This window comes from Muscardinus avellanarius (genome assembly GCF_963383645.1).
Source record: "Muscardinus avellanarius genome assembly, chromosome: 6".
NCBI lineage: Eukaryota > Metazoa > Chordata > Mammalia > Rodentia > Gliridae > Muscardinus > Muscardinus avellanarius.
In genome coordinates this window covers 48,782,516-48,807,973 of record NC_137791.1, presented here as the reverse complement: position 1 = coordinate 48,807,973, position 25,458 = coordinate 48,782,516, and the positions used below count along the sequence as shown (strand labels likewise).

The following is a 25,458-nucleotide window of genomic DNA, read 5'->3' as shown; positions in this document are numbered from 1 at the left end:
ATTTATCATGTCCATACACCGCTTCTTTTTCATCTAGGTGAATTTAATAGATATAGTCATTAAAGGCATTAACTATGTTTTATAACTAATTCATGTATCTATCTATTACTTAGTATAATTTATTTTCTTCTCATATTGGTAATTACTGGCCTTCTAGCATTTATATTTTAGATAGTGATGCCAAAACATAAGCAGGAATTAATCTCTCTCTCTCTAATATATATATATATATATATATATATATATATATATATATATAGTTATGGCAAATAATCTTAAAATCACTTATTGGAGAATGTCAGTATATATTTTTTTTCCATCCAAAAAATTGAAAAAAGAGAAGTAGTCTTCATTTAGAAAATACTGTGTTAGAATGATGAATGATAAATCAATATCCAAAGTGAATGGTTTTAAATCATTGCTGTAAAGATTTAATTAGCTGGGTGTGGTGGCACATGTTTGTAATCCCTGTGCTTGAGAGGCTGAGACAGGAGGATTGCACAGGTTCGAAGCCTGCCTCAGCTACTTAGTGAGGCTCTCAGCAACTTAGTGAGACCCTGTTTCCAAATAAAATATAAAATAGGGCTGGGAATATAGCCCGGAGGTAGAAAGCCTCTGGGTTCCACCACAAGTGCTACAAAAAAAAAAAAAAAAGATTTAATTAATTATGGTTAGGACCCTATGTCTCATTATAAATGGCTTTAAGATAATAACTAAAGTTTTCCTACATAGAGACATTTAAGGAAATGGAATGATATTAGCAAGACTTAAAAAAAGTCAAATAGCAAATTGAATTTCTTTTTCAAAACCTATATACTATATATTCTTAAGAAAAATTGATAAGGAGGTGGTTAATCTTAACTTATCTAAAGATTTTGTGTTAGTTAAATTATTAAATATCCTAGATCCTGTATAATTTATAAATGTAACATATTTCTACTGGCCATTGTTCAAATAATTTATTCTACAAGGCTTTATTTATTTATTTATTTATTTATATTTATTTATTTATTTTTTGCAGGTCTAGGGATGGAACCCAGGGGCATTTGACCTCCGAGCTACACCCCCTGCCCTATTTTTTATCCTTTATTTTGAAACCAGGTCTCACTAAGTTGCAGAGGGCCTCACTAAGTAGCAGAGGCTGTCCGCGAACTGCGATCCTCCAGTCTCAGCTCCCGAATGCTGGGATTACCAGCGTGCGCCACCACGCCAGGCATCTACAAGGCTTTAAATGAAGCATCATTCTAAAGACTGTAGAATAAGTAGAGGAAAGTTCCCTAATACTTGTGAAGATCCCTTACTGGTCTAACTAAATTCCCTCAGCATTTATTTATTCAGTGCATGTGTATTTGGGAGTCAGTCAATATCTGCTAATCTTTTACTGATAAGAGGATGGTTCAGAATTGTTTATGGGGTTGTTGTTCACAACAGTTGTTCTTAGTGATTATAAAGAACAGTTGTTCTTTGCATGATTATAGCCAAACCTTTTGTATTTTATCTATCAAGTCAAATATTTATTATTAAGGACATATTCTCTGTGAAACAGGACATGATAAAATGGTACATCCAATGTAAAACTTAAGCCTTTCTGTGTCCACATAAAATTATGAAAATATCATGATTATTAGTCATAACTGTATTTCAAGTCAATGAGATTAATATTATAATTTTAGATGGGTACAATTATTATGTGTCAGTTAAACAAAATAAATTCAGTATTCACTTTAAAATTGGGAGCAAAATGAGTATTACATCTAGTCACTGATGGTCATTCCATTAGTGACTGTATAAGAAATCAAAGGATGCCTGGCGTGGTGGCGCACGCTTGTAATCCCCGCGCTTGGGAGGTGGAGACAGGAGATCGTGCAGGTTCCACGCCAGTCGCGCTGGCTTTAGAGACCCTGTTTTCAAGTAAAAATATAAAAAATAGGTGTCTGGGAGTGTAGCCTATGGGAGTGTAGCCCAGAGGGCTTCCAGGAACCCCAGTACCACCAAAAAAAAAAAAAAAAAAAAAAAAGGGAAGAAGAAATCAAAGGATAAGTCTCTTTTTGTTCTGAGGAGTCCATGGCTTGGGTATCATTTTGCATTACTTCAACTCAGAACACAATCGGAGAAACGGATAATTGGATCAGAACTTTTAAATGTACTCATTTTCCGAAATATTCTGGAACAGTCACACTCTTAGTTTTGGTTGGTATTTCTACTTTGAAATTGTAGAGTGATGAAATAAAAACAGTATGTATGTCTTACTGTCTCTGGTTATACATTGGCAAAGTAAACAAACAAAACTCCCTTTAGGCTTTGCTTCCTCTGCAGACTTTAATTAAAAGATAAATGATTGCCGGATGTGGTGGCGCAGGTTTGTAATCCCAGCATTTGGAAGGCTGAGACAGGAGGATCGTGGTATGAAGCCGGCTTCAGCTACTTAGTGAGACCCTTTGCAACTCATTGAGACCTTGTTTCAAAATAAAGAATAAAAAATAGGGCTGGGGGTGTGGCACAAAGGTAGAATGCTCCTAGGTTCTATCACCAGTACTGAAAAAAAAAAGGGTGAACTGATACTAAATTTGTATTACTTCCTAGAAAAATATAACATGTACATGGAGAAAAAAGAACTATAATTTATAATTAGGGACTTATTTTAATTTGTCTACGAGTGAACAGGGGAAATGTAGCAAAAGAATATCTAAACCACTAAGAAGGAAACAAAAAAAGGGAACTGAGGAAGAAATACAGACAGAAAATATTGTAAAATACATAGAATATCAATCACATAAATTATTTGATGCAATGATATTCAGTATATAGTTATGGGAAATTTCTCAAAAGAGTATCTTGCTGAATGAGCAATACCTCAAGTTCTATTTCATTTTTGTTTTGAAACGGGATCTTGCTTGGTTGATGAGAATTTCACTACTTGCTGAGGCTGTCCTAGAACCTGTGATCCTCTTCTCTCAGTCTCCCAAGTACTGGGATTACAGGCATGTACCACAACGCCTGGCTTGTGCACATCACTTTTAAGGTAAGCTTTTAAAATGAGATATAACATAAAATTATGTATATAATTGCATGTAATTATATGTATACTATAATATATATATATATTCATAAATATGTCTTTGTAGCCTGAAATGAATAAAATGATATGGAAAAGATCATGATTCCTTTTATTTTCAAAACTAGATAAGTAGATATGTATTATCTCATAATATTTGTCAATATTCGAGGAAAACAGAATTAAATAGAATCCGTTTGCTACATTATATCTTAAAATCCTGACCGATCATTGTTGTGTGTTGCTGTAGTTAACTAGTTTTAAGATTTTTGAAAGATTTTTAAAAGAAATATCTATCCATAAGGTTGGTAGTAGTTCTATATTAATAAATTAATCATAAATGAAATAAATAAAAATGATTGGAATATTCATTAATCTTGAAAAATTCTCTCCAATATGCACTAGATGTGCATCAACTGGAGACAAGCTGATGGAATAAGATTCTTTTTAATTTCATAAATTTATGAGAAAAATCTTATTCATTGAGTCACATAATAGTAACTGAAAAAAATTATGACAAATGTTAGTGAAAAATCAATACTATCTAATTTCTAGACATTTGTTAATGGGAATTAATTAGAAATTGTTTTTGTCACTCAAAGAAGCATATAATAATAATAATAATAATAATAATAATAATAATAATAATACAGTTGTCATCCCTTAATTATAGATAATATGATAACTGATCAGGGAAAATAATAAAGGAGAGGGGGAGAGACAGAAGGAGAGAAAGAAAAAAGAGCAGAAAGAAGATAGAGAGGGGTAAATAGCACTTTATAGGAGAGATATCATTCTTGGGATAATAGAAGCTTCGTGCAGATTAATCATGTCTAATCATGGCCAAAGACAACTAGAGTTGCAGAAATAAAATTAAATTAAATGGGATTCCATTGAAAGTTAAAATTTGGCAATTTTAGGAGGAGTAATTTAAAATAATCTGCAAAAAGTGAATTTTTATCTTTTTTTTTGTTTTTTTTTTTTGTAGTACTGGGGTTCCTGGAAACCCTTCTGCCTCTGGGCTATACTCCCAGACCTATTTTATACTTTTATTTGGAAACAGGGTCTCTTAAGCCAGCGAGTCTGGTTTTAAACCTGCAAGATCCTCCTGTCTCTGCTTCTCAAGCACAGAGATTACAATCATGCACCACCACGCCCAGCTAAAAGTGATTTTTTAAAAAAAAAAGTCCTTTTATAAGAAAGTAATCATTCTATCACAGACTGATACTATGACACTGTACATGGACAGAGGCTTACAGAATAATGACAATAACAAAAAGAACATAAAAAATTTATGGAACGAAGAAGACATTTTAAGAGTAGGAGGAGAGTATGAAATCATGTTTTATATAAATGCCACGGCTGATGTGCCATCATTGCACAATTGCCGGGACAACTGCTGGCAACAGTACCTTTCGCTTCGCCTTCAGCTGCTCATGATACTTGTCACAGGTGTCTCCTGGAATCTCTCCTCCCCAGAGAGTAATTCCAACGATGGTGTATGTGATTCCCATGATGAGCAATGGGAAGCAGTACACCAGAATAATGACAATAATGTGGTACCTGCAAGAAATAAGCAAAACAGGTACTGAAGAATCTCTCAGAAGAAATGTGTGGGCTTTTGTTCAGCTCTAAATCATAAAAATTGTCGGTGATTATTTTCATTTTATGTACTCATTTCACAAAGCCTTGAAAATATCACACTATTGTCACCCATGGTCACATTTCAAATGCTGCCAATTGATTTGTGTCAGTCTTTGTTGTGTAGGTGGAAACATAATTGAGGTGAAGGGCTCCTTTAATTTATATATGTTCTCTTTGTTCAGAATAGGGGATGGACACCATTCTCTGCTGCATATTCTGCTTAGTAATTGGTGAGCCAAATTGTTTGAATGTGTGATATGAGGAAAAGGGATAGGACAAAATAAACGAATCCACTGATGTATATTTTCTTCCATATAGGACTACTTTATATATTCTTTCAATGACATGTTTATTTGAAATAAATGAATGAAAATAAAAAGAAGTAGGTGCTCTGAGCTATATTAGACATAGGAGTTATGATTTTTAAAAGTCAGGCAAAGACATTTACGTGCATTTTTCAATCATGGTATATTTCATTTTATTGCTAACTTGGTAAATAATAGGCAGACATATTAATCCTACCAAAGACGTGGTGTTATAAATTATTAAATTGAATTATAGAATTTCATAGTTTTTGATTGAAGTTTTAAGAAATCTAATAAATTTATGTAGGTTCTATTGTCTTAGAAAGGCTTTAAAGTAATTTTGTTTTTAAAGTGAATCTTAAACTTTTTGCTTTTCTGATCTTGTCTTACTAACTAGTGACTTAAAGCAAATGGAGAAGTAATTCAGTCAATAAATAATGTGATAACATTGTCATACAGCTAAGATTTATTAATAAAAATGAATAGAGTGCAGCACTCAGTTTAATAACTGCAGTTGGATTTTCCTTTAATAAGTACCTCTTTATATTTTTCTTCAAAAATCTCAATTCTTGAGAGAACAGAGTTAGAGAAAATCACTGCTTAAAAGATGTTCAACATTTGAATAATTTATTTTTAAATACATTATTAAAATAAAAATATATTTTTGAAATAAAATTTAAATAAGAATAAAGGTATAACCAAATAGACCATTATGCTGTCTTTCCCTTTTGATGTTCTCAAGGTGAGTCCAAAATAAAATTCTATCATATAGAATTCCTATTTCCTTTCCAAGCTGGCTTCAGGTTTTTAAATGCTGAAACAAATGAACACAGATCAAATGAAAACAAAATTGAAGGACCTCGCTGGATCCCCCTTTTCCTCAACCAGGCTTTCTAAAAGAGCAATCAACAACCAGGCTTTGTTTCCTCCTTTTTTTTAACCTCTTGATCAATAACACACCCTGCTTTTCTTTGCACATTGCTTTTCTTTTATCACGTCCTCCAGGAAACTCTCAGTGCTATTCCATAGAAAGTCACTATATTTTCAATTAAAATCTTGGTACCTTCTATAGACCTCATAACCACATCATGCAATATTATAGTATTTTTACATACATGTTTTTCCAAATAACATGAGTGTCCCAGAGGAAAATGTATATGTCTTATTTTTCAAGTTTTGCTCCCAACTTCTATTTCCCTAAGTGTCTGATTAATTGAACTGACAATTGTAACAGAAAATTAACTCACGTAAAATGTTGCTTGGGACCTTCTGGCCATTGCACATAGCAAAGAGTGCGGCTGGGCATGACTTTGATTTTGGAGTAGAGACACTGAGGAAAGGCAAGAAGAAAGGCTAGAACCCAAATGCTTCCAATGACGATCCGGGTAGCTGTGGCAGACAGTCTGGGTTTCAAGGGATCAATAATGGCCATATACCTATAGGAAGACAAAGAAGACCACCTTGTTATTAGAGTTTAAAATGGAAATTCAAAGGTCTTCCAATTGATACAATTATCTCTTCCTGAGCAAACAAATTGATAAGGAATTTTCCTACATGGAAGTGGTATGGACTGACATCATGGCTTAGTCTTAGAACCCACACAAATCTAGGTTTCAATCCCATTCTGATGCTTGTTTAGCCTTTCCCAACAACAGCTTCATTATTTTAAAAATAGAAAAAGAACACCCACTTCTTAGGGGTTCAGCAAGATCAATAGACATAATGTAAGTGAAAGGTATTGATTGCTTGGGTCTGTGCCTCGCACCTTATCAGAATTCATAAATGTCTCCTAAATTGAATTGGAAAGGCACATAATAAGAATTTAAAAGCTCTGATTCCACACCTCAAAACCTTCATTTCTTTTCTGTCCATTTGAGTTTTAAAAGAAAATTCTGGCAATTTAATAGTCTAATATGTACATAATCGACACAGTTGAAGAAGATGAAGGATATGGTTGACATATTCATTTAAAAACCACAAGAAGCAAATTCAGAATTCAGATAAAGATATATAAATCAAGTTTGAGATGATGCTTTTTTGCTACCCACCAAAATGAATTCTTACTGTGTCATGCACCTCTTCGTGGTGTCTGTCTACATAACTGTGTAATACAGTTGTTATGAGCAAATCTATTTTAGGTGTTAAAGAGCACACATATATATGAATGTTACAGTGAAACTTCTCGAGAGGTTGGGAACTCTGAATATGGTGAAAAATGTCAAGTTTTATTCCCTTGGTAAAGATAATAGTAATATGTCTCAGAGGAAAAAACGTTCAGTATTATGTTGAATATAATATTAATATGAAGCCATATGGCTAATTGACAAATTTGGGTTAATGTTTGGAGAAGAAATTAATATAAAATGTAATGAAAATTTTATGTTTTTACCAATAAACATAACATTTAAATTATTTCCTTTTAACTGTTGGCCCCTTAGTGTTTTTCAAAAATATTTAGTTTGCCCCAAATTTCCTAGGTTATACTTATATCAAAGAAAAATAGTATTTAATCCCAAAATATTTGACCCTTAAAATATTTCAAAATAAGAATAATTTAATTTACTTCTTTGTTTATGTTAACAATTAGACAGAAATATATCTTTAGTAGATATATTGGAAGTTACTATGAACTATTTGAATACTAAATTTAGCCACAATTTACCTAAAGAAATATTCTGAATTCATTATTTGTGATAGTTAATAGGCAAATAGGAATCTTAGATATAAAATAACCAGGACTTCCGGGAAGATGGCGACCGAGAAAAGCGGGGCTTAAGAGCCCCGCTAACAACCAATCTCCATTACCACAAAACCAGCGCCTTTCATAGCCAGAAAACACCATCACCAGAAAAACAAAAAAACCACCAGGCTCCAGAGAGAAAGCGAACTGAGAACAGAGCTCAGAGCCACAGAGGAGATACACACGCCCGAGGACGCGGCAGCAGCGCCATACTGCCGGTGGCAGCGGCAAACTCACCGGACGGCTACAGCAAGTCAAGGTGAGCTGCTGCGGAACAGCCAGGCGGGATCTTTCGGCGCAGAGAGCATTTAGAGCTCCCAGTGGCTGAGCTCAGCACACGCTGCAGGAACTCAAAGTGGAACTCAAAACCAGAGAAGAAAAAATACGCCAGCCTCACGGCCGAGGGCGTGGCAGCAGCGCCATATTGCCACCAGCGGCAGCAGCAGTGAATTCACCGAGTCCAGTACAGCTAAATCTGCGTACTCAAGAACAGTGAGTCAAATTGTGGGCCACAGAGGAGAAATCCCAGTACTGTACCCCCTGGGACTTGACCCAGTGAGGGAGTGGGGGTGGCAGAGATATCACACCATAGGAGAACGTGCAACCTGGCACCCCCCATAGTTTAAAGCAGCCTCTATCGACTCCCTGGGTCGGAGACTCTGTGATACAACCCAGTAAAGGAGTAGTGGGGTCTGAGATACTACAGACTCGAGATCCAGAGCACCTTAAGTGAAGTCATAGTGACCCAAGGGAAGAACCCAGAGAAGGCACAAACCTCCGAAATCATGGGAAAGAGGAATAACACTGGAGTAATGAATGTGCACAACCCCACAACATCAGAACCTGATAAAACAGAAAATCAGAGATTTCTAGAAGATCAAATCAGGAAAATAACTATAGAAATAATAGAGGTGCTTCGAAAAGAACTCAGAGAGAGCCAAAAAGAGATAAAGGATGCAATTAATGAAGTAAAGGCCTCAATTCAAAGCACAAACAACCGATTAGACCACATGGAGAACAGAATCTCGCTCTTAGAAGATGAGCAATCCAAAAATGAACACATAGTTTCTAATCTAGAAAAAAATATACAACAGCAGGAATCTGACATTGAAGAAATATGGGCCCATCTTAAGAGAGCTAACCTAAGAATAATTGGAATAGAGGAGGGAAAAGAAAGTGAAACCAAAGGGATCAACAATCTCTTCAAGGAAGTAATAGCAGAAAATTTTCCAAACTTAGAGCAAGAGGTTGATACACAGGTCCAGGAAACTTATAGAACTCCCTTTAGACAGGATCAGAGAAGAGGATCCCCACGCCATATAATTGTCAAAATGACCAATGTGGAAGCCAAGCAGAGAATCTTAAAGGCAACAAAAACAAAGGGCCAACTGACATTCAGAGGCAAACCAATTAGAATCACTCCAGACTTCCCAAACCAAGTCATGAGAGCCAGAAGGGCTTGGAGTAACATATTCCAAACTCTGAAAGAAAACAACTTCCAGCCAAAAATTTCCTACCCAGCAAAACTTTCTATCAAATTAGATGGAGAAATAAGAAGCTTCCATGACAAACAGAAACTGAAGGAATTTATGTCTTCAAAACCAGCGCTAGAGAAAATACTCAAAGAGATTAACTACAAAGAAGAAATAGGTAACACTCACCAGAACCAGAGAAACAAGACTTTCCATCCAATAGACAACTAAGATTGGTTATCTGTGGAGATTCATTATTTATGTTAGTCTTTTACCTATCACTAAATTGTATTGTTTGCCTTTATTGTTGTTAATTTTTAGGATTTCTAGTTGGAATATTAATATACCTTCAGATATAGCATTTGGAAATATTTTATCCAATTCTATTAGTAACTTTTAACTCTGTTTACATTGTCTTTGGATATACAATATTTTTTTATTATTTTTTAGGGAGTTTGTATATTCTTCTGTTGCCTGTGCCATTGAAATCATATCCAAGAAATCACTGCCAATTTCAATGTTGCGAGGTTTTATGACCCAGATTTTCTTCTAAAAGTTTATAGTCTTAAGAGATATATTTAGGTCTTTTATCTATTTTGAGTTAATACTTGTATGTGGGATTAGGTAAGGGTCCAATTTTATTCTTTTCCATGTAATTATTATTTTTCAACAATATTTAATTAAAAGATTATTATTTCCACCACCAAATGTTCATGGAAACCTTGTCAAAAATAACTTGGCAATATAGGGAAGAATTTAGCTCTAGGATTGTATTTAACTCCAATGGTTTATATATCTGCCTTTAGAACAGTACTACACTGTTTCAATTATTGTAGCTTTATATGGTTTGAAATCAGAAAATATATATCTGCTAGCTTTGTTCTTTTTTCAAGATAGTTTTGGGTATCTAGAATCCATATTCCATATTAGGATAGATTTTTTTTCTGAAAAATAAATATATAAATATATGATAGTTTCACCTAAAAAAACAAAAAAAAAATCCTCTGGTAGGAAAGAAAGCAAAAAGAAATATTGAAATGTTATCTTTAAGTCGTCAAAAGCTTGGTATCAGACAAATGAAACTGTTATGTGAGATTAACATTTTTAATTTTGGATAAATTGCTATAATACTAGATGTCAACCACTAAGCCAAGCATGGGAAGGAGGGAAGGGGAGAGAATGGGGTGGGGATCGGGTGGGGGCTGACTGGGCGATGTGTGCATGTATGTCTACAAAAGTTTGTATCCCACTATGATGTATGAATACAGTGCACCAATAAAATAAAATTAAATTAAAAAAAAAATAAAAAATAAAATAACCATAGTTGTCCTTCTGTAATTGGTTTTTTCACTTAGTTGCAGGATTCAACATATATAAAGCATCTAAAAATAGCCAAAATCCTAACAGCAGAGAAGAGAATCTTAGTTTCCAGGGGTTAGAGAGAGAAGGCGAATTATTGCTTAATAGGCAAAAATGTTTCCATTTTTCAAGACAAGCAGATCTGCTGTACCCTCAACCACACAAGGAAAGTTTTGGAGGTGATAGATAGGTTCAGTACTTGATTCAGGTGATTTTATCACAGTACTATACATTTGTTCCAACTGATCAAAATGTATACATTAAATACTTATAATTGTTCTACATCAGTTATACCTTAATAGAGCTTAAAATAAAAAAATAGTTCTTTGGTTTAGGAAAACAAAGTGAACCATATGAAGAAAATATAATGCACACTTGAAATTGGGGATTATTTAAAATTCATCTCTCATGTTCATGTTAGTGAAGATAACACTAGCAACAATTATTTACTGCTAATCATGGCCAAGCACTTTATTTCATATGTTTTACATATTTAGGATCCAGAATAATATAATCAATCAATCAAGTAATATCTTTATTTCATAGAAAAGAAAGTTTAAATAAATTGTTCATGATGATATAGAAAAATATCCCTATTGATCTATTTCAGCAAGAGAAGTTGCTGGAATTTTAAATCAGTTTTGCCAGTCTTCAAAGTCCACATAAATACTATTTATGCCTTTAGGATGTAATTATTCACATAAAAGAACTGTGGAAGAGAAAGAAAAAAACATGAAAATTAGCTACATTTCAAAGAATCAAAAGTAGCATTTTGCTTTTGAATCTCAAAGTAATTGTGTATAATATTAAATGCAAAATTCTATCACATAAAAGGAGTTGTAGGTAGGCATTCTTGTTGCCACTGCTGTCAATGATAACTCATATAGTGTTCATCACAATATATTGAATGAATTATGGCCTCATACGTGTTTCCAGACCCAAAACAGCAGCTGTCAATAAATTTTGTTAAAGTACTGAATCAAATATTCCTTGATTGTATCATAGAGCTTTTCTTTTCCTTTCTTTCTTTTTTCATGGCATTGAGGATTGAATCTAGGAGTGTTCTACTTCTGAACTATAACCTCAGTTTTTTTGTGTGTGTTTTGTTTTTTATTTTGAACAGGTCTTGCTCTGGCCTAAACTCTGTGGTCCTCCTACCTCAGCTTTCCAGGTTGGGATTAGGCGTGTGCAATAGAGCTCGCCTAATTCTATCATAATAGGTTGCCTTTCTGCTTGCTCTGGAAGTTCATGAATGCAATTTGCATAATTTATACAGTTCACATTATAAGACTAAAAAAGATTCCTATCCAGCTATTGTAGCACAGATAATCCAAAATAAATGGCAAGTTTTCTGATTATTCTTTTGGCCAGTTATCCTAATGTTAGATAAATTATTTCCTGACAGGTAGAGAATTATTTTATTTGAATTATATAAAACAATATTCTCACAAAATAATATTTTAGTGAGAATAGAAATGTTGAATCTTCAAGTGGGCCTTTTTACCATTTCTAGTCTGATCTATTATTCAGTTGTTGGTGAAAGACTTACTGAAAGCCTACTGCAGTATTTCAAACACTGTAATAATACAACAGGAAGCAAAAATAGTTTTCCCAGAGCTCATGGTCTATGAGATAGCTAATTAAATCAGTCCATTTTTAATTGCTGTAACAAAATACCTAAATCTGTGAACTGTGTAAAGAAAAGTTTATTTAGCTCATAGTTTTGGAGCTCGTAGTCACAAAGGCAATGTCCAATAAATGCACAACTGGGAAAAACATGTTTAGTCTGCACCTCAGTCTTTTAAGACATGTCCTTTTAGGATAAAACTTGGAAAGGTGACTAGACAATGTGGCAGAAGGGTGAGGGTTGTAAGGAAGATTTCTGGGAATATGGATAGCAGAGAAAACACTCCTGGGTCGATAGTGGGTTTTTACAGGCTGAATTGTGTTCCTTTCAAAAATATATAATGAAGCTGGACATGGTAGTGAATGCTTGTAATTCCAGCACTTGGGAGGCTGAGACAAGAGGAGTGGACAGGCTCGAAGCCAGCCTCAGCTACTTAGTGAGGCTCTCAGCAACTTAGTGAGACCCTGTTTCCAAATTAAAAAAAAAATAGGCTGGTGGTGTAGCCCAGAGGTAGAAAGTCCCTGGATTCTACCCACCTCCAGGAACACACACACACACACACACACACACACACACACACACACACACAGAGGATATATTGGAGTCCTAACCCTCAGTATCATAGAATATGATAGTATTTGAAAATAGTCTTTGTTGTGGGCCCTAATTCAGTGACTGGTGCCTTCATATACAGGGAAAATTTGGGAACAAAAGGAAGATAACGTGAAGATCTGAGTGGTAGGTACATCACCACACAGAGCAACCCCAAAGACTCAGCAGAATTTAGGAAGAGACAAGGGTGGATTTCCCACCAGGTTTTTTCTTTTCTTTTTTCTTTTTTTAGTATACTTTTATTGGTGCATTGTAATTATACATCATAATGAGGTTCAGAGTGAAAGAAATACACACACAAAAGTTTTAGAGGGAGCATGGCCTAGTCTATGACTCAATTACAGAATTCCACTTTCCAGAATGGCTAGACAGTAAAATTCTGTTGCTTTTAGCCATCTAGTTGGTGGTTCTTTATTGTGCTAAGGTGGGCCTAGCAAATGAAAATGGTGGGTAGGGGGAGAAACATTGGAGACTGCTGCTAATGAAACAGAGAGTTGAAGATTAAGTTTTTGTGCAGGTTATACAACTTATTTTCCTAAGGAAAGTAATTGAAGCCATTTAATCAGAGACCCCAATTTTCTTTTGAAAAGAGCATCTGGCTTTAGTCTGGAAGATGGACCATTGAGGAAGAATGGATGCAGGGAAGTCAATTGCCTGGTTAAAGTTTGGGATTGGTTGAGAGATGATTGCTGCTTAAAACGAGGCACTATGAAGTGCTTTTAAATATAATTTCTGTCAATCATCAGTGTATAAATTCCTTAAGAAAACGTCTTTGAACTTTTGACAGATTATTTTCTTGGAAGCAATGCTTTCATTGAAATATATGTTAAGCTAAAATTCACCTATAAGTAATACCCGTAGTATTCAATGTTTTATGAACATAGCATAAAACAGTATATACAACGAGCTATGCATGATATTCTACTTAGGCTACATGGTACTACTATGTTGTTCCAAAGTCATACAAAGTCTTTTTACAGGGCAATAGAAAAAATACATTTGATTTTGTTTTATTTCATTTTATAAAGAGAGGAGTTTTATAAAGAGAGAGTGCAAAAGGTTGCCCATAGCTGGGCATGGTGGCACACGCTTGTAATCCCTGCACTTGGGAGGCAGAAACAGGAAGATTGCGCTAGTTCGAAGCCAGCCTAGCTGGCTTAAGAGACCAAAAGGTGGTCAGCCTGGTGGGGAGGGGGTGGAGAAAGGAGTGGAGCAGGTAACAGGTAGAGAGTAGATCTGAACTGGAAAATTGAAATTATGCCTTTTGCTCATGCCTTCAAGTTCTACAATTGGAAAACTTCTTTTCCTTCAGTTTCTACTCAGACCCAGAATGATCACTGTGGATTCTTTCCACTCTCTCCTTCCTGAGGTTGTTTTTGTACATTCAGTGTCTAAAAGCATTATGCTTACATTTTAATTTTACCTCATGAGCCCCTGGAGGAAAGGGTTAGTGATTTATTGTTCTCTGGGCTCTGTAACATGGTGTAAAGTATCTGCCCATGGTAGTCAACATAACTGTTGAATGGTGACTGCAAGTAGTTCTTGAGTATTAGACCTATGTGTGAATAAATAATTATTTATAAATGAGTACTTTAGAATATATAACATTCTTAGAGTCATTTTCTTAATTTTGTTAACAGAAATAATAAAAGTGACAGTATCATTATGATGTCACAATCACATTAAACTAAACAATGTATTCGAAGTGAGTTAGAAAATGTTAGCCACAGTAAACAGCTATAGTCAACCAAATAATTCTAAAATGCATTGAATAAAATTAAATTAACATTTTAGAAGAAACATAGTTATAAAGATAAACTTAAGGCAAAAGAAAATACTCATGTTAAGCCATTCTTGAATAGAAAAACAATAACAAAAATTGTATTTAAAGTGATTATTAGGTACTTGTGATTGGCATGAAAAGAAAAATAAATTCATGCCCAAATTCTAATCTAAGGACTAAGCAAAATATGCTCTTAGTATTTTCTCTAGCTGTTCAACAGAAATATTTTTCATCAGAGAAATGGAGTATAGGTGACTTTTCTTCTCAAACCAACTCCTCTCTCTCTCTCTCTCTCTCTCTCTCTCTCTCTCTCTCTCTCTCTCTCTCTCGGTACTGAGGATTGAGCCCAGGGATATTCTTCCTTGAGCTGCATCCTCTTGTCTTAGCCTCCCAGATACCGGGATTACAAGCATGTGCTACAAAGAAAAATAAAACTAATGTATATAAAATAACACAAGGCTGCTGGTTAGACAGTGATCAATTCATAGATGAGCTGCACAAAGGAAATAGAAAGCACTGGCTTTTTTTTTGGTTGTTGTTTACTGGATCCAGGCTGTTGTTCCATCCTCACAACACATCTATAAATAGAATGCTCTTTATTTTAATAGCACTTTGTGGTTTATAATTTCTCCAAGTCTTCCTGAGCTCATGGGAGACAAATGATTTGGGCCATATAATCTGACTTCAAAGAGCAAGTGTTTTCCAGTTCTCTTTTTTTCATATCCTACTCCTGTAGCAAAGCAGGGATGCCAGTCAGCTCATCCTGCATGATCCATTTCCCACACACCAAATGTCAGTTTCATTGATTTGATAAAATTATTATGCTCACTTTAGAATCATCATAGTGCTAACTGACACCTCTTATGATACATTACTATGAAAATATAGGAAATTAAATTTTAGTGATGGAGGCCCTGACTCTTTCTTGTTGTATTACTCTCTCTAGTTAAAAGACCAGTCATAACCCTGAATTCATTTGCTCCTGTTACAAAGTAGTCCAGTAGGATTCGCATCTTCTCTGGCTGGAACGGCATGGCATATGACAGACGCTGCACGGCTACCTTAATAGCAGTGCACCTCAAATCGTAAGACCGGAATTGTCAGGCAGGTGGTGAAAGTGTTCTGAGGGAGCCATCACATCTCAGCTTTCACAGCCGGACTCCAAATAAGTGTTTGAGGTAGTTGTAAATTTAGTTTTCATGAATTGGGCACCAAGGATTCTTACCTTAAATGTTTCCTCTTTTTTAGGCTTTAAGTGTCATGAAACAACATCCGGATAAGAACCCAACTTTGCAGTCAGGGCTAACTTTGGGGAATTTGGGTGGGAAGAGAGACTGCATAAAATTTTTCTCTAAAAAAGACACTTGGGAAACACATAGAATGTAGGCATTGAGACAGATTACCATTGCAAACTTATTATTTGTTATATTATTATATATTATTATAATCTTATTTGATTAGTTTTTATTGTTTTTTGTACAATATGGAGTAGTTTGCTGTGATAAAATAGGACATGTGCAATTCCAAGCAATTAGAAGCATATTATTATTATTTTTGGGGGGGTTCCTGGAAGCCCTTCTACCTCCGGGCTACACTCCCAGACCTATTTTATACTTTTTTATATTTGGAAACAGGGTCTCTTAAGCCATCGCGGCTGGCTTCAAACCTGCGCGATCCTCCTGTCTCCGCCTCCCAAGAGCGGGGATTACAAGGGTGCACCACCATGCCCAGCAAGCATATTATGATACCACTAAGTAACTACGTTTCTTTTCCAGTTCCCTTAAGTCCTTTAATTGAATATATACAATGGACTCCTACTCAGCTATAAAGAACAAAATCATGTCATTTGCAAGAAGATGGAAAGACCTGGAGAACGTTAAGTGAGATCAGCCAAACACAGAAAGAGAAGGGACTTATGTTTTCTCTAATATGCCCAAACTAGGGAGCATTAGAAACAGCAGAGGGACTCCAGACAATGGAGGAGAAACCTCACCAAAGCTATTATGGAAGGATAGGAGAGGAGAAAGACTGAGGTTGATTAATGAAGGAGCTACATCCGAATCTGTGTAAAAATACAAATATAGCATGGTTAACTTGGACACTCATTGTTGGGAGGGGGAAGGGGAAGTGGGGGAGAGGGTACCAAGCATAGTCTGAATGTATGCCATTTTCAATATGTTCCACATAAAAATAAAAAATAAATCCTTTAATTGAAAGTACTCTTTAACTCATACCTCAAATTATACTCACAATGTCCAGTGTCCAGCATTTGCTAACAGATAAAATCAGTGTTCTCCATTGTGCTTAAGTAAGGGTTATGGGTCAGTAGGAAATCTCTTGCAAATATTTTCCCTTGTGTAACTTATATAACCAGATGAATTAGGAGCTCCAGAAATGTAATGGCTATTTTACAATAATAACCAGTTATCTATTAACTAAAAACTCCCAGTGTCTAGCTTGATAGAAATCTACCATACATTCTAGTGTAAAATACACGCCACATTTAGCCACTTGGAAACCTTCAATTATACAATTAGCCAATCTAATTGGCAAGAAAATGGACAAAGTGGGTGACCCTGGGAACAATTCAGACTGCCAAGTGGTGTCCTCACTAACTGCTTTATATATGTGCATAGCTGATGCTATAAATAAAGCTATGGCCAGGACTTCTTAGTGTTCATGCGAAAATTGCTACATAGTACCTGCCTCCAAGTGATGGTCTCCAATTATACCATATTTACATCTTCTATAACAAAGAGTATTATGAGGTATTTATATTAATTATAAAGAAATATTATTTGATGTTTATTGCTAGTCAAATAGTCAAACCTATTTAGGTTAGTGTCTTTAAGGAGAAGGAGTGTTCAGTCCATTTCTAGAACAGGCAGATAATTTTACTTCTTGTCAAGATAGTTGTGCTTTGAGATATTTTTCTAATTTTTTTTTGCGGTACTAGGGATCGAAACCAGGTGCATTCTACTTCTGAGCTACATCCCTAGCCCTATTTTTATTCTATTTATTTATTTATTTATTTATTTATTTATTTATTTATTCATTCATTTTTGGTGGTACTGGGGTTCCTGGAAACCCTTCTACCTCAGGGCTACACTCCCAGACCTATTTTTATACTTCTTCTTTGGAAACAGGGTCTCTTAAGCCAGCGCGGCTGGCTTGGAACTTGCGCGATCCTCCTGTCTCCGCCTCCCAAGTGCGGGGATTACAAGCATGTGCCACCAAGCCTGGCTTTATTCTTTATTTTGAAACAGGATCTCACTAAGTTGCAGAGGGCTTCACCAAGTATCTGAGGCTAGCCTCGAAACTGTGATCCTCCTGTCCAAGCCTCCAATGTACTGGGATTACAAGTGTGTGCCACAATGCCCTACTTATTTTTCTAAGTTGAATAAACTTTTAATATACTTTATTCTAACAAACCTCTCGCTTCATTTTTTCTGTTACTACCATTATACCTTTCTAAGGGTACAGACTAGTCTTATAGGTAAAAATCCCTCCAGGAAAAACCAAATAAGTAAATTAGCCCATGTGAGTATGGATACTTCTTGCAATGTTAACAACGACAACAACAAAAAAATTATTTGAGGTACCTCAAATGATGCTTAATCTAAGGGATATTTTATTCTGTGAAGAAAGAAGGAATGTTCACATTAGATAATGGAGGAAGCCTGAGCACAAGTAACAAAGATGAAGGGCCGTGTGTTAGAGAAGGAAACACTGTAAACATTTGTTCTAGTAACAACCCATTAGGTTCCCAGAATAATTTAAGGAAAATATATTATTTCATCATTATAAATTGGAAATGCCATAACAGCTGTATATTCAACAGATTCTCATTTGTGCCTGATTGGATAGCTAAGAATGAAAATCTGTTTGAGGCAGTTTCTTGCTTTGTACCATCTTTTACTTAATTCATCCATCACCTGAAATTATTGATGACAACTATAGATTTTCTAGTTTTGTTTTCTCACCATGTACAAATCTTTTTAACTCTGCAATAATGAATCTCATTTATGTTCTCACTTAGTAGTGTTAATAGGGCTATTAGAAAATTGAAAATCACTCTACTATCTATGGTTGTGCACCTACCTCTTTGATAGCACTATCTCAAAAATTTTCAAAATAAAATGCTAATTTTGTGGCAGTGTTCTATTTAATTAATTATTTATCCCATTTTTCTGTGTTTCCTAAACTGGTTAATATAGGGCATTAAAATTTATTTACCAAAATCAGGATAAAATTAAACTTTAAAGCCTTAGACAAGGCCAAATTCAATGTGAAATTCCACTCTCACCAAAATTAATATTTCTATACTTTATGAAGGAACTCTTTATCACTTTATTTTATTTATTTTTTATTTTTATGTGGATCATATTGAAAATGGCACACATTCTGACTGTGCTTGGTGCCCTCTCCCACCCCGACTTCTCCTTCCCCGACTCCTAACATTGAGTATCCAGGTTAACTATGCTACATTAATACTTTAACACATATTCGAATGTAGCTCCCCCATTAATCAACCTCAGCCTTCTTTGTCTCCTACTCTTCCATTTCAGCTTTGCTGAGGTTTCCCCTTCATTATCTGGGACCCCTCTGGTATTCTTAATAGTCCCTAGTTTGGGCAAATTAAAGAAAACTTATGTCCCTTCTTTTTCTGTGCTTGGCTGATCTCACTTAACATAATGTTCTCCAGGTCTTTCCATCTTGCAAATGACATGATTTTGTTCTTTATAGTTGAGCAGAATTCCATTGTGTATATTTCCAATAATTTTTCAATCCATCATCTGTTGATGGAGACCTAAGTAGGTTCTATATTTTGACTATTACAAATTGTGCTGCTATTAACATGGGTATGCATATGTTACTGTCATTGTATGATTTCAACCCATTTGGAAAAATACCCAGGAGTGTTATAGCCAGATCATATGGTGGATCCATTCCCAATTTTCTAAGGACTCTCCACACTGATCTCCATAGTGGCTGAACTAGTTTGCACTCCCACCAACAGTGTAAAAGAGTTCCTCTTTCCCCACATCCTTGCCAGTAATTGTTGTTATTTGATTTCTTTATGCTTGCCACTCTGATTGGGGTTAGATGGAATCTCAGCATAGTTTTGATTTGCATCTCCTTGATGGCTAATGATGTTGAACATCTTTTCATGTACCTATTGGCCATTTGTATCTCTTCTTTTGTGAAGTGTCTATTCAATTCAGTTGCCCATTTCTTGATTGGGTTATTTGTTTTGCTAGTGTAGAGTCTTTTGAACTCTGCATATTCTGGATATCAGCCCTCTATCAGAATGGGGGCTGGTAAAGATCTACTCCCATTCTATAGCCTTTCTCTTTAGGTTTTTGATGGTTTCCTTTGATGAGAAGAGACTTTTTAGTTTGATGCCATCCACTTTTTAATTCTTGCTTTAATTTCCTGCGCTTTGGAGGTCTTGTTGAGAAAGTTACTGCCTGTGCCTATATGTTGTAGTGTTGAGCCTATGCCATCCTCTTATAACTTCACAGTCTCTGGTCTAATTTCTAAGTCTTTGATCCATCGCGAGTTGATTCCTGTGCACAGAGAAATGTAAGGATTTAGTTCCATGTTTCTACAAATGGATAGCCAGTTCTCCCAGCACCATTTGTTGAAAAGGCTGTCTTCTCTAGCATATGAGTTAGGCTCCTTTGTCAAAGATTGACTATAGGTGTGAAGGTTTGTTTCTGTGTCTTCTATTCTGTTCCACTGATCTATGTGCCTGTTGTTGTGCCAATACCATGTTGTTTTTTTTAAACTACTATTGCTCTATAATATAATTTGAAGTCAGGGATTGTGATGCCTCCTGCATGGTTCTTATTGCTGAGGATTGCTTTGGATATTCTGGGTCTTTTATTTATCCATATAAAATTCATGACTGATTTTTCTAGGTCTATGGTGAATTTCCTTGGCATTTTGATAGGAATTGCATTGAATTTATGGATCACTTTTAGCAGAAGAGCAATTTTGATGATATTTATTCTGCCTATCCATGAGCAAGGGAAATCTTTCCATCATCTGAGGTCATCTCAATTTCTTTCTTTACTGTTTTATAGTTTTCAGTGTAGAGGTCTTTTACGGCTTTGGTTAGGTTTATTCCTAGGTATTTTATCGGTTTTGAGGTTATAGTGAATGGAATTGTTTTCTTTATTTCTTTCATTTTGAATTGATTGTTAGCATATAGAAAAGCAACTGATTTATTTAGATTGATTTTGTATCCTGCAACTTTGCTGAATTGGTTAATCAGCTCCAGAAGTCTTTTGGTTGAGTTCTTTGGGTCTTCTAGATAAAGGATTTAGATCAAGGATCATCTGCAAATAAGGATAGTTTAATTCCTCTCTTTTTTAAAAAATTTTTTTATTTCCTTCACTTGTCTTATTTCTGTGGCAAGAGTCTCGAGGACTATATTGAAAAGGAGTGGTGATAGTGGGCATCTTTGTCTTTTTCCTGATTTTAGAGGAAATTCTTACAGATTTTCTCCATTCAATATGATGTTGGCTTTGGGTTGATTGTATATTGCCTTAATGATGTTGAAATATGTTCCTTCTATTCCAATGTTATGCAGTGTTTTTAAAATGAATAAGTGTTTTTAACATGAATACGTATCCCAATATTATTGTATTTGGGTCTATTTGAGATCTGATGTCATGGAGACTTTATTTTACAAATGTAGATGCACCTACATTTGGGACATAAACATTTACTATCATTATATTTTCTTGGGGGATTGTTTCTTTTAATAAAAGGAAGTGGCTTGCTTTGTCTCTTCTGATGTGTTTTACCTTAAAGTCTGTTTTGTTGTTTATCAGCGTTGCTACTCCTGCCCATTTTTGCTATCCATTAGCATGATATATCTTTTTCCATTCTTTTACTTTCATTCTATGAATGTCTTTGGCTGTAAGGTGAGTTTCTTGCAAACAGTATATATTTGGATTATGTTTTTTAATCCACATTGCCAGTCTACGTCTTTTGATTGGTGGGTTAAGTCCTTTGACATTCAGAGTTATTGTTGAAATATGATTTTTGTTCTCTTCCATTTTTTTCTATCTTCTTTTGGCATAATGTTATTTCTTCTTTACTTAGATGCCCCACTGATCAACTTCATCTCTTCTCTTGTTCTGAAGTCTAGTTCTTTTTTCTTCTTTATGGTTTATTTCTTTAAGTATTTTCTCTAGTGTTGATGTTGAATTCATGAATATTTTGAGATTTTGCTTATCTTAAAACACTTGTTTCTCCATCAATTTTGAATGATAACTATGCTGGATATAGCAGTTTTGGTTGGAATTTGTTTTCTTTCTGGATCTGGATTACATCATACCAATTTCTCCTGGCATTCATAATTTGGATTGTATAGTCTGGAGTGATTTTTATTGTTTTGCTCCTATATGTCACCCATCCTTTTGTTCTCATTGCTTTTAAGGTTCTTTCCTTGACATCTATGTGGGTCATTTTGATTATTACATGGCATGGGGAGGCCCTTATTTGATCTTGTTTTAACAGTGTTCTTTATGCCTCCTGAACATGTAAGTCCAAGTCTCATTCCATGTTTGAAAAATTCTCTGAAATTATTTCTCTGAAGAAATTATGAATAAATACCCTTGGTCTGTACCTCTATTCCTTCTTCAATGCCTTTTGTCCAAAAGTTAAGATGTTTCATATTGTCCCATAGTTGTGGGATGTTTAGGTTTTGTTGATGTAATGACTTCTGTATGCTGTTGATTGTGCTTTCAGTTTTGAGTGAACTGTCTTCTAACAGGGATATTCTGTTTTCCATTTTATCTAATTTTCCAGAATTTCTTTCTATTGTGGTCTTCATTTCATTTATTGACTCTTTCATTTCATTTCAGATCTCTTTCTGATTCTTTCTTAGTGTCTCTATTTCCTCTTTTATTTTTTTTCTTTCTTTCTTTCTTTCTTTCTTTCTTTCTTTCTTTCTTTCTTCTTTCTTTCTTTCTTTACTTTTATTGGTGCACTGTATTCATACATCACAGTGGGATACAAACTTTTGTAGACATACATGCACACATCGCCCAGTCAGCCCCCACCCGATCCCCACCCCGTTCCCTCCCCATCCCTCCTTCTCATGCTTGGCTTAGTGGTTGACATCTAGTATTATAGCAATTTATCCAAAATTAAAAATGATAATTTCACATAACAGTTTCATTTGTCTGATACGAAGCTTTTGATGACTTAAAGATAACAATTCAATATTTCTTTTTGCTTTCTTTCTTACCAGAGAATATTTCTTTTCTATTTTTTTTAGGTGAAACTATCATATATTTATATATTTATTTTTCAGAAAAAATCTATCCTAATATGGAATATGGACTCTAGATACCCCAAACGATCTTGAAGAACAAAGCTAGAAGATATATATTTTCTGATTTCAAACCATATAAAGCTACAATAATTGAAACAGTGTAGTACTGTTCTAAAGGCAGATATATAAACCATTGGAGTTAAATAAAAGCCTAGAGCTAAATTCTTCCCTATATTGTCAAGTTATTTCTGCCAAGGTTTCCATGAACATTTGGTGGTGGAAATAATAATCCTTTAACTAAATATTGTTGAAAAATAATACTTACATGGAAAAGAATAAAATTGGACCCTTACCTAATCCCATATATAAATATTAACTCAAAATAGATAAAAGACCTAAATATAAATGTTAAGACTATAAACTTTTAGAAGAAAATCTGGGTCATAAAACCTCACAACATTGAAATTGGCAGTGATTTCTTGGATATGATTTCAATGGCACAGGCAACAGAAGAGTATACAAACTCCCTAAAAAATAAAAAAAAATATTGTATATCCAAAGACAATGTAACATTTCAATATTTCTTTTTGCTTTCTTTCTTACCAGAGAATATTTTTTTCTATTTTTTAGGTGAAACTATCATATATTTATATATTTATTTTTCAGAAAAAAATCTATCCTAATATGGAATATGGACTCTAGGTACCCAAAACGATCTTGAAAAAGAACAAAGCTAGAAGATATATATTTTCTGATTTTAAACCATATAAAGCTACAATAATTGAAACAGTGTAGTACTATTCTAAAGGCAGATATATAAACCCTTGGAGTTAAATAAAAGCCTAGAGCTAAATTCTTCCCTATATTGTCAAGTTATTTTTGACAAGGTTTCCACGAACATTTGGTGGTGGAAATAATAATCTTTTAACTAAATATTGTTGAAAAATAATAATTACATGGAAAAGAATAAAATTGGACCCTTACCTAATCCCATATACAAATATTAACTCAAAATAGATAATAGACCTAAATACAAATCTTAAGACTATAAACTTTAAGGAGAAAATCTGGGTCATAAAACCTCACAACATTGAAATTGACAGTGATTTCTTGGTTATGATTTCAATGACACAGGCAACAGAGGAGTATACAGACTCCCTAAAAAATAAAAAAATAAAAAAATTGTATATCCAAAGACAATGTAAACAGAGTTAAAAGTTACTAATAGAATGGGATAAAATATTTCCAAATGCTATATCTGAAGGTATATTAATATTCCAACTAGAAATCCTAAAAATTAACAACAATAAAGGCAAACAATACAATTTAGAGATAGGTAACAGAATAACATAAATAATGAATCTCCACAGATAACCAATCTTAGTTCTCTGTTGGATGGAAACTCTTGTTTCTCTGGTTCTGGTGTGTGTTACCTATTTCTTCTTTGTAGTTAATCTCTTTGAGTATTTTCTCTAGCGCTGGTTTTGAAGACATAAATTCCTTCAGTTTCTGTTTGTCATGGAAGCTTCTTATTTTTCCATCTAATTTGATAGAAAGTTTTGCTGGGTAGGAAATTTTTGGCTGGAAGTTGTTTTCTTTCAGAGTTTGCAATATGTTACTCCAAGCCCTCCTGGCTCTCATGACTTGGTTTGGGAAGTCTGGAGTGATTCTAATTGGTTTGCCTCTGAATGTCACTTGGCCCTTTGTTTTTGTTGCCTTTAAGATTCTCTGCTTGGCTTCCACATTGGTCATTTTGACAATTATGTGGCGTGGGGATCCTCTTCTCCGATCCTGTCTAAAGGGAGTTCTATAAGTTTCCTGGACCTTTGTATCAACCTCTTGCTCTATGTTTGGAAAATTTTCTGCTATTACTTCTTTGAAGAGATTGTTGATCCCTTTGGTTTCACTTTCTTTTCCCTCCTCTATTCCAATTATTCTTAGGTTAGCTCTCTTAAAATGGGCCCATATTTCTTCAATATCAGATTCCTGCTGTCGGATATTTTTTTCTAGATTAGAAACTATGAGTTCATTTTTGGATTGCTCATCTTCTAAGAACGAGATTCTGTTCTCCATGTGTTCTAATCGGTTGTTTGTGCTTTGAATTGAGGCCTTTACTTCATTAATTGCATCCTTTATCTCTTTTTGGCTCTCTCTGAGTTCTTTTCGAAGCACCTCTATTATTTCTACAGTTATTTTCCTGATTTGTTCTTCTAGAAATCTCTGATTTTCTGTTTTATCGGGTTCTGATGTTGTGGGGTTGTGGGCATTAATTGCTCCAGTATTATTCCTCTTTCCCATGATTTCGGATGTTTGTGCCTTCTCTGGGTTCTTCCCTTGGGTCACTATGACTTCCCTTAAGGTGTTGTGGATCTCGAGTCAGTAGTATCTCGGACCCCACTACTCCTTTACTGGGTTTTATCACAGAGTCTCCGACTCAGAGAGTCGATAGAGGCTGCTTTAGACTGTGGGGGGTGCCAGGTTGCACGTTCTCCTATGGTGTGATATCTCTGCCACCGCCCCTCCCCCACTGGGTCAAGTCCCAGGGAGTACAGTACTGGGATTTCTCCT

The 25,458-nt window shown here is 34.8% G+C and overlaps 1 protein-coding gene across 1 annotated transcript in view; it reads right to left on the bottom strand.

Moving 5' to 3' along the window:
* TACR3 (tachykinin receptor 3) overlaps positions 1–25,458 on the bottom strand; it is a gene marked incomplete at both ends in the record, with an annotated part of 74,017 nt that overhangs the window by 30,891 nt on the left and 17,668 nt on the right. The window contains 2 exons of the mRNA XM_080698061.1: positions 4,468–4,618; positions 6,252–6,440. Of these exons, the coding sequence (XP_080554187.1) occupies positions 4,468–4,618; positions 6,252–6,440 (340 nt within the window). The remainder of the gene's footprint in view (positions 1–4,467; positions 4,619–6,251; positions 6,441–25,458) is intronic.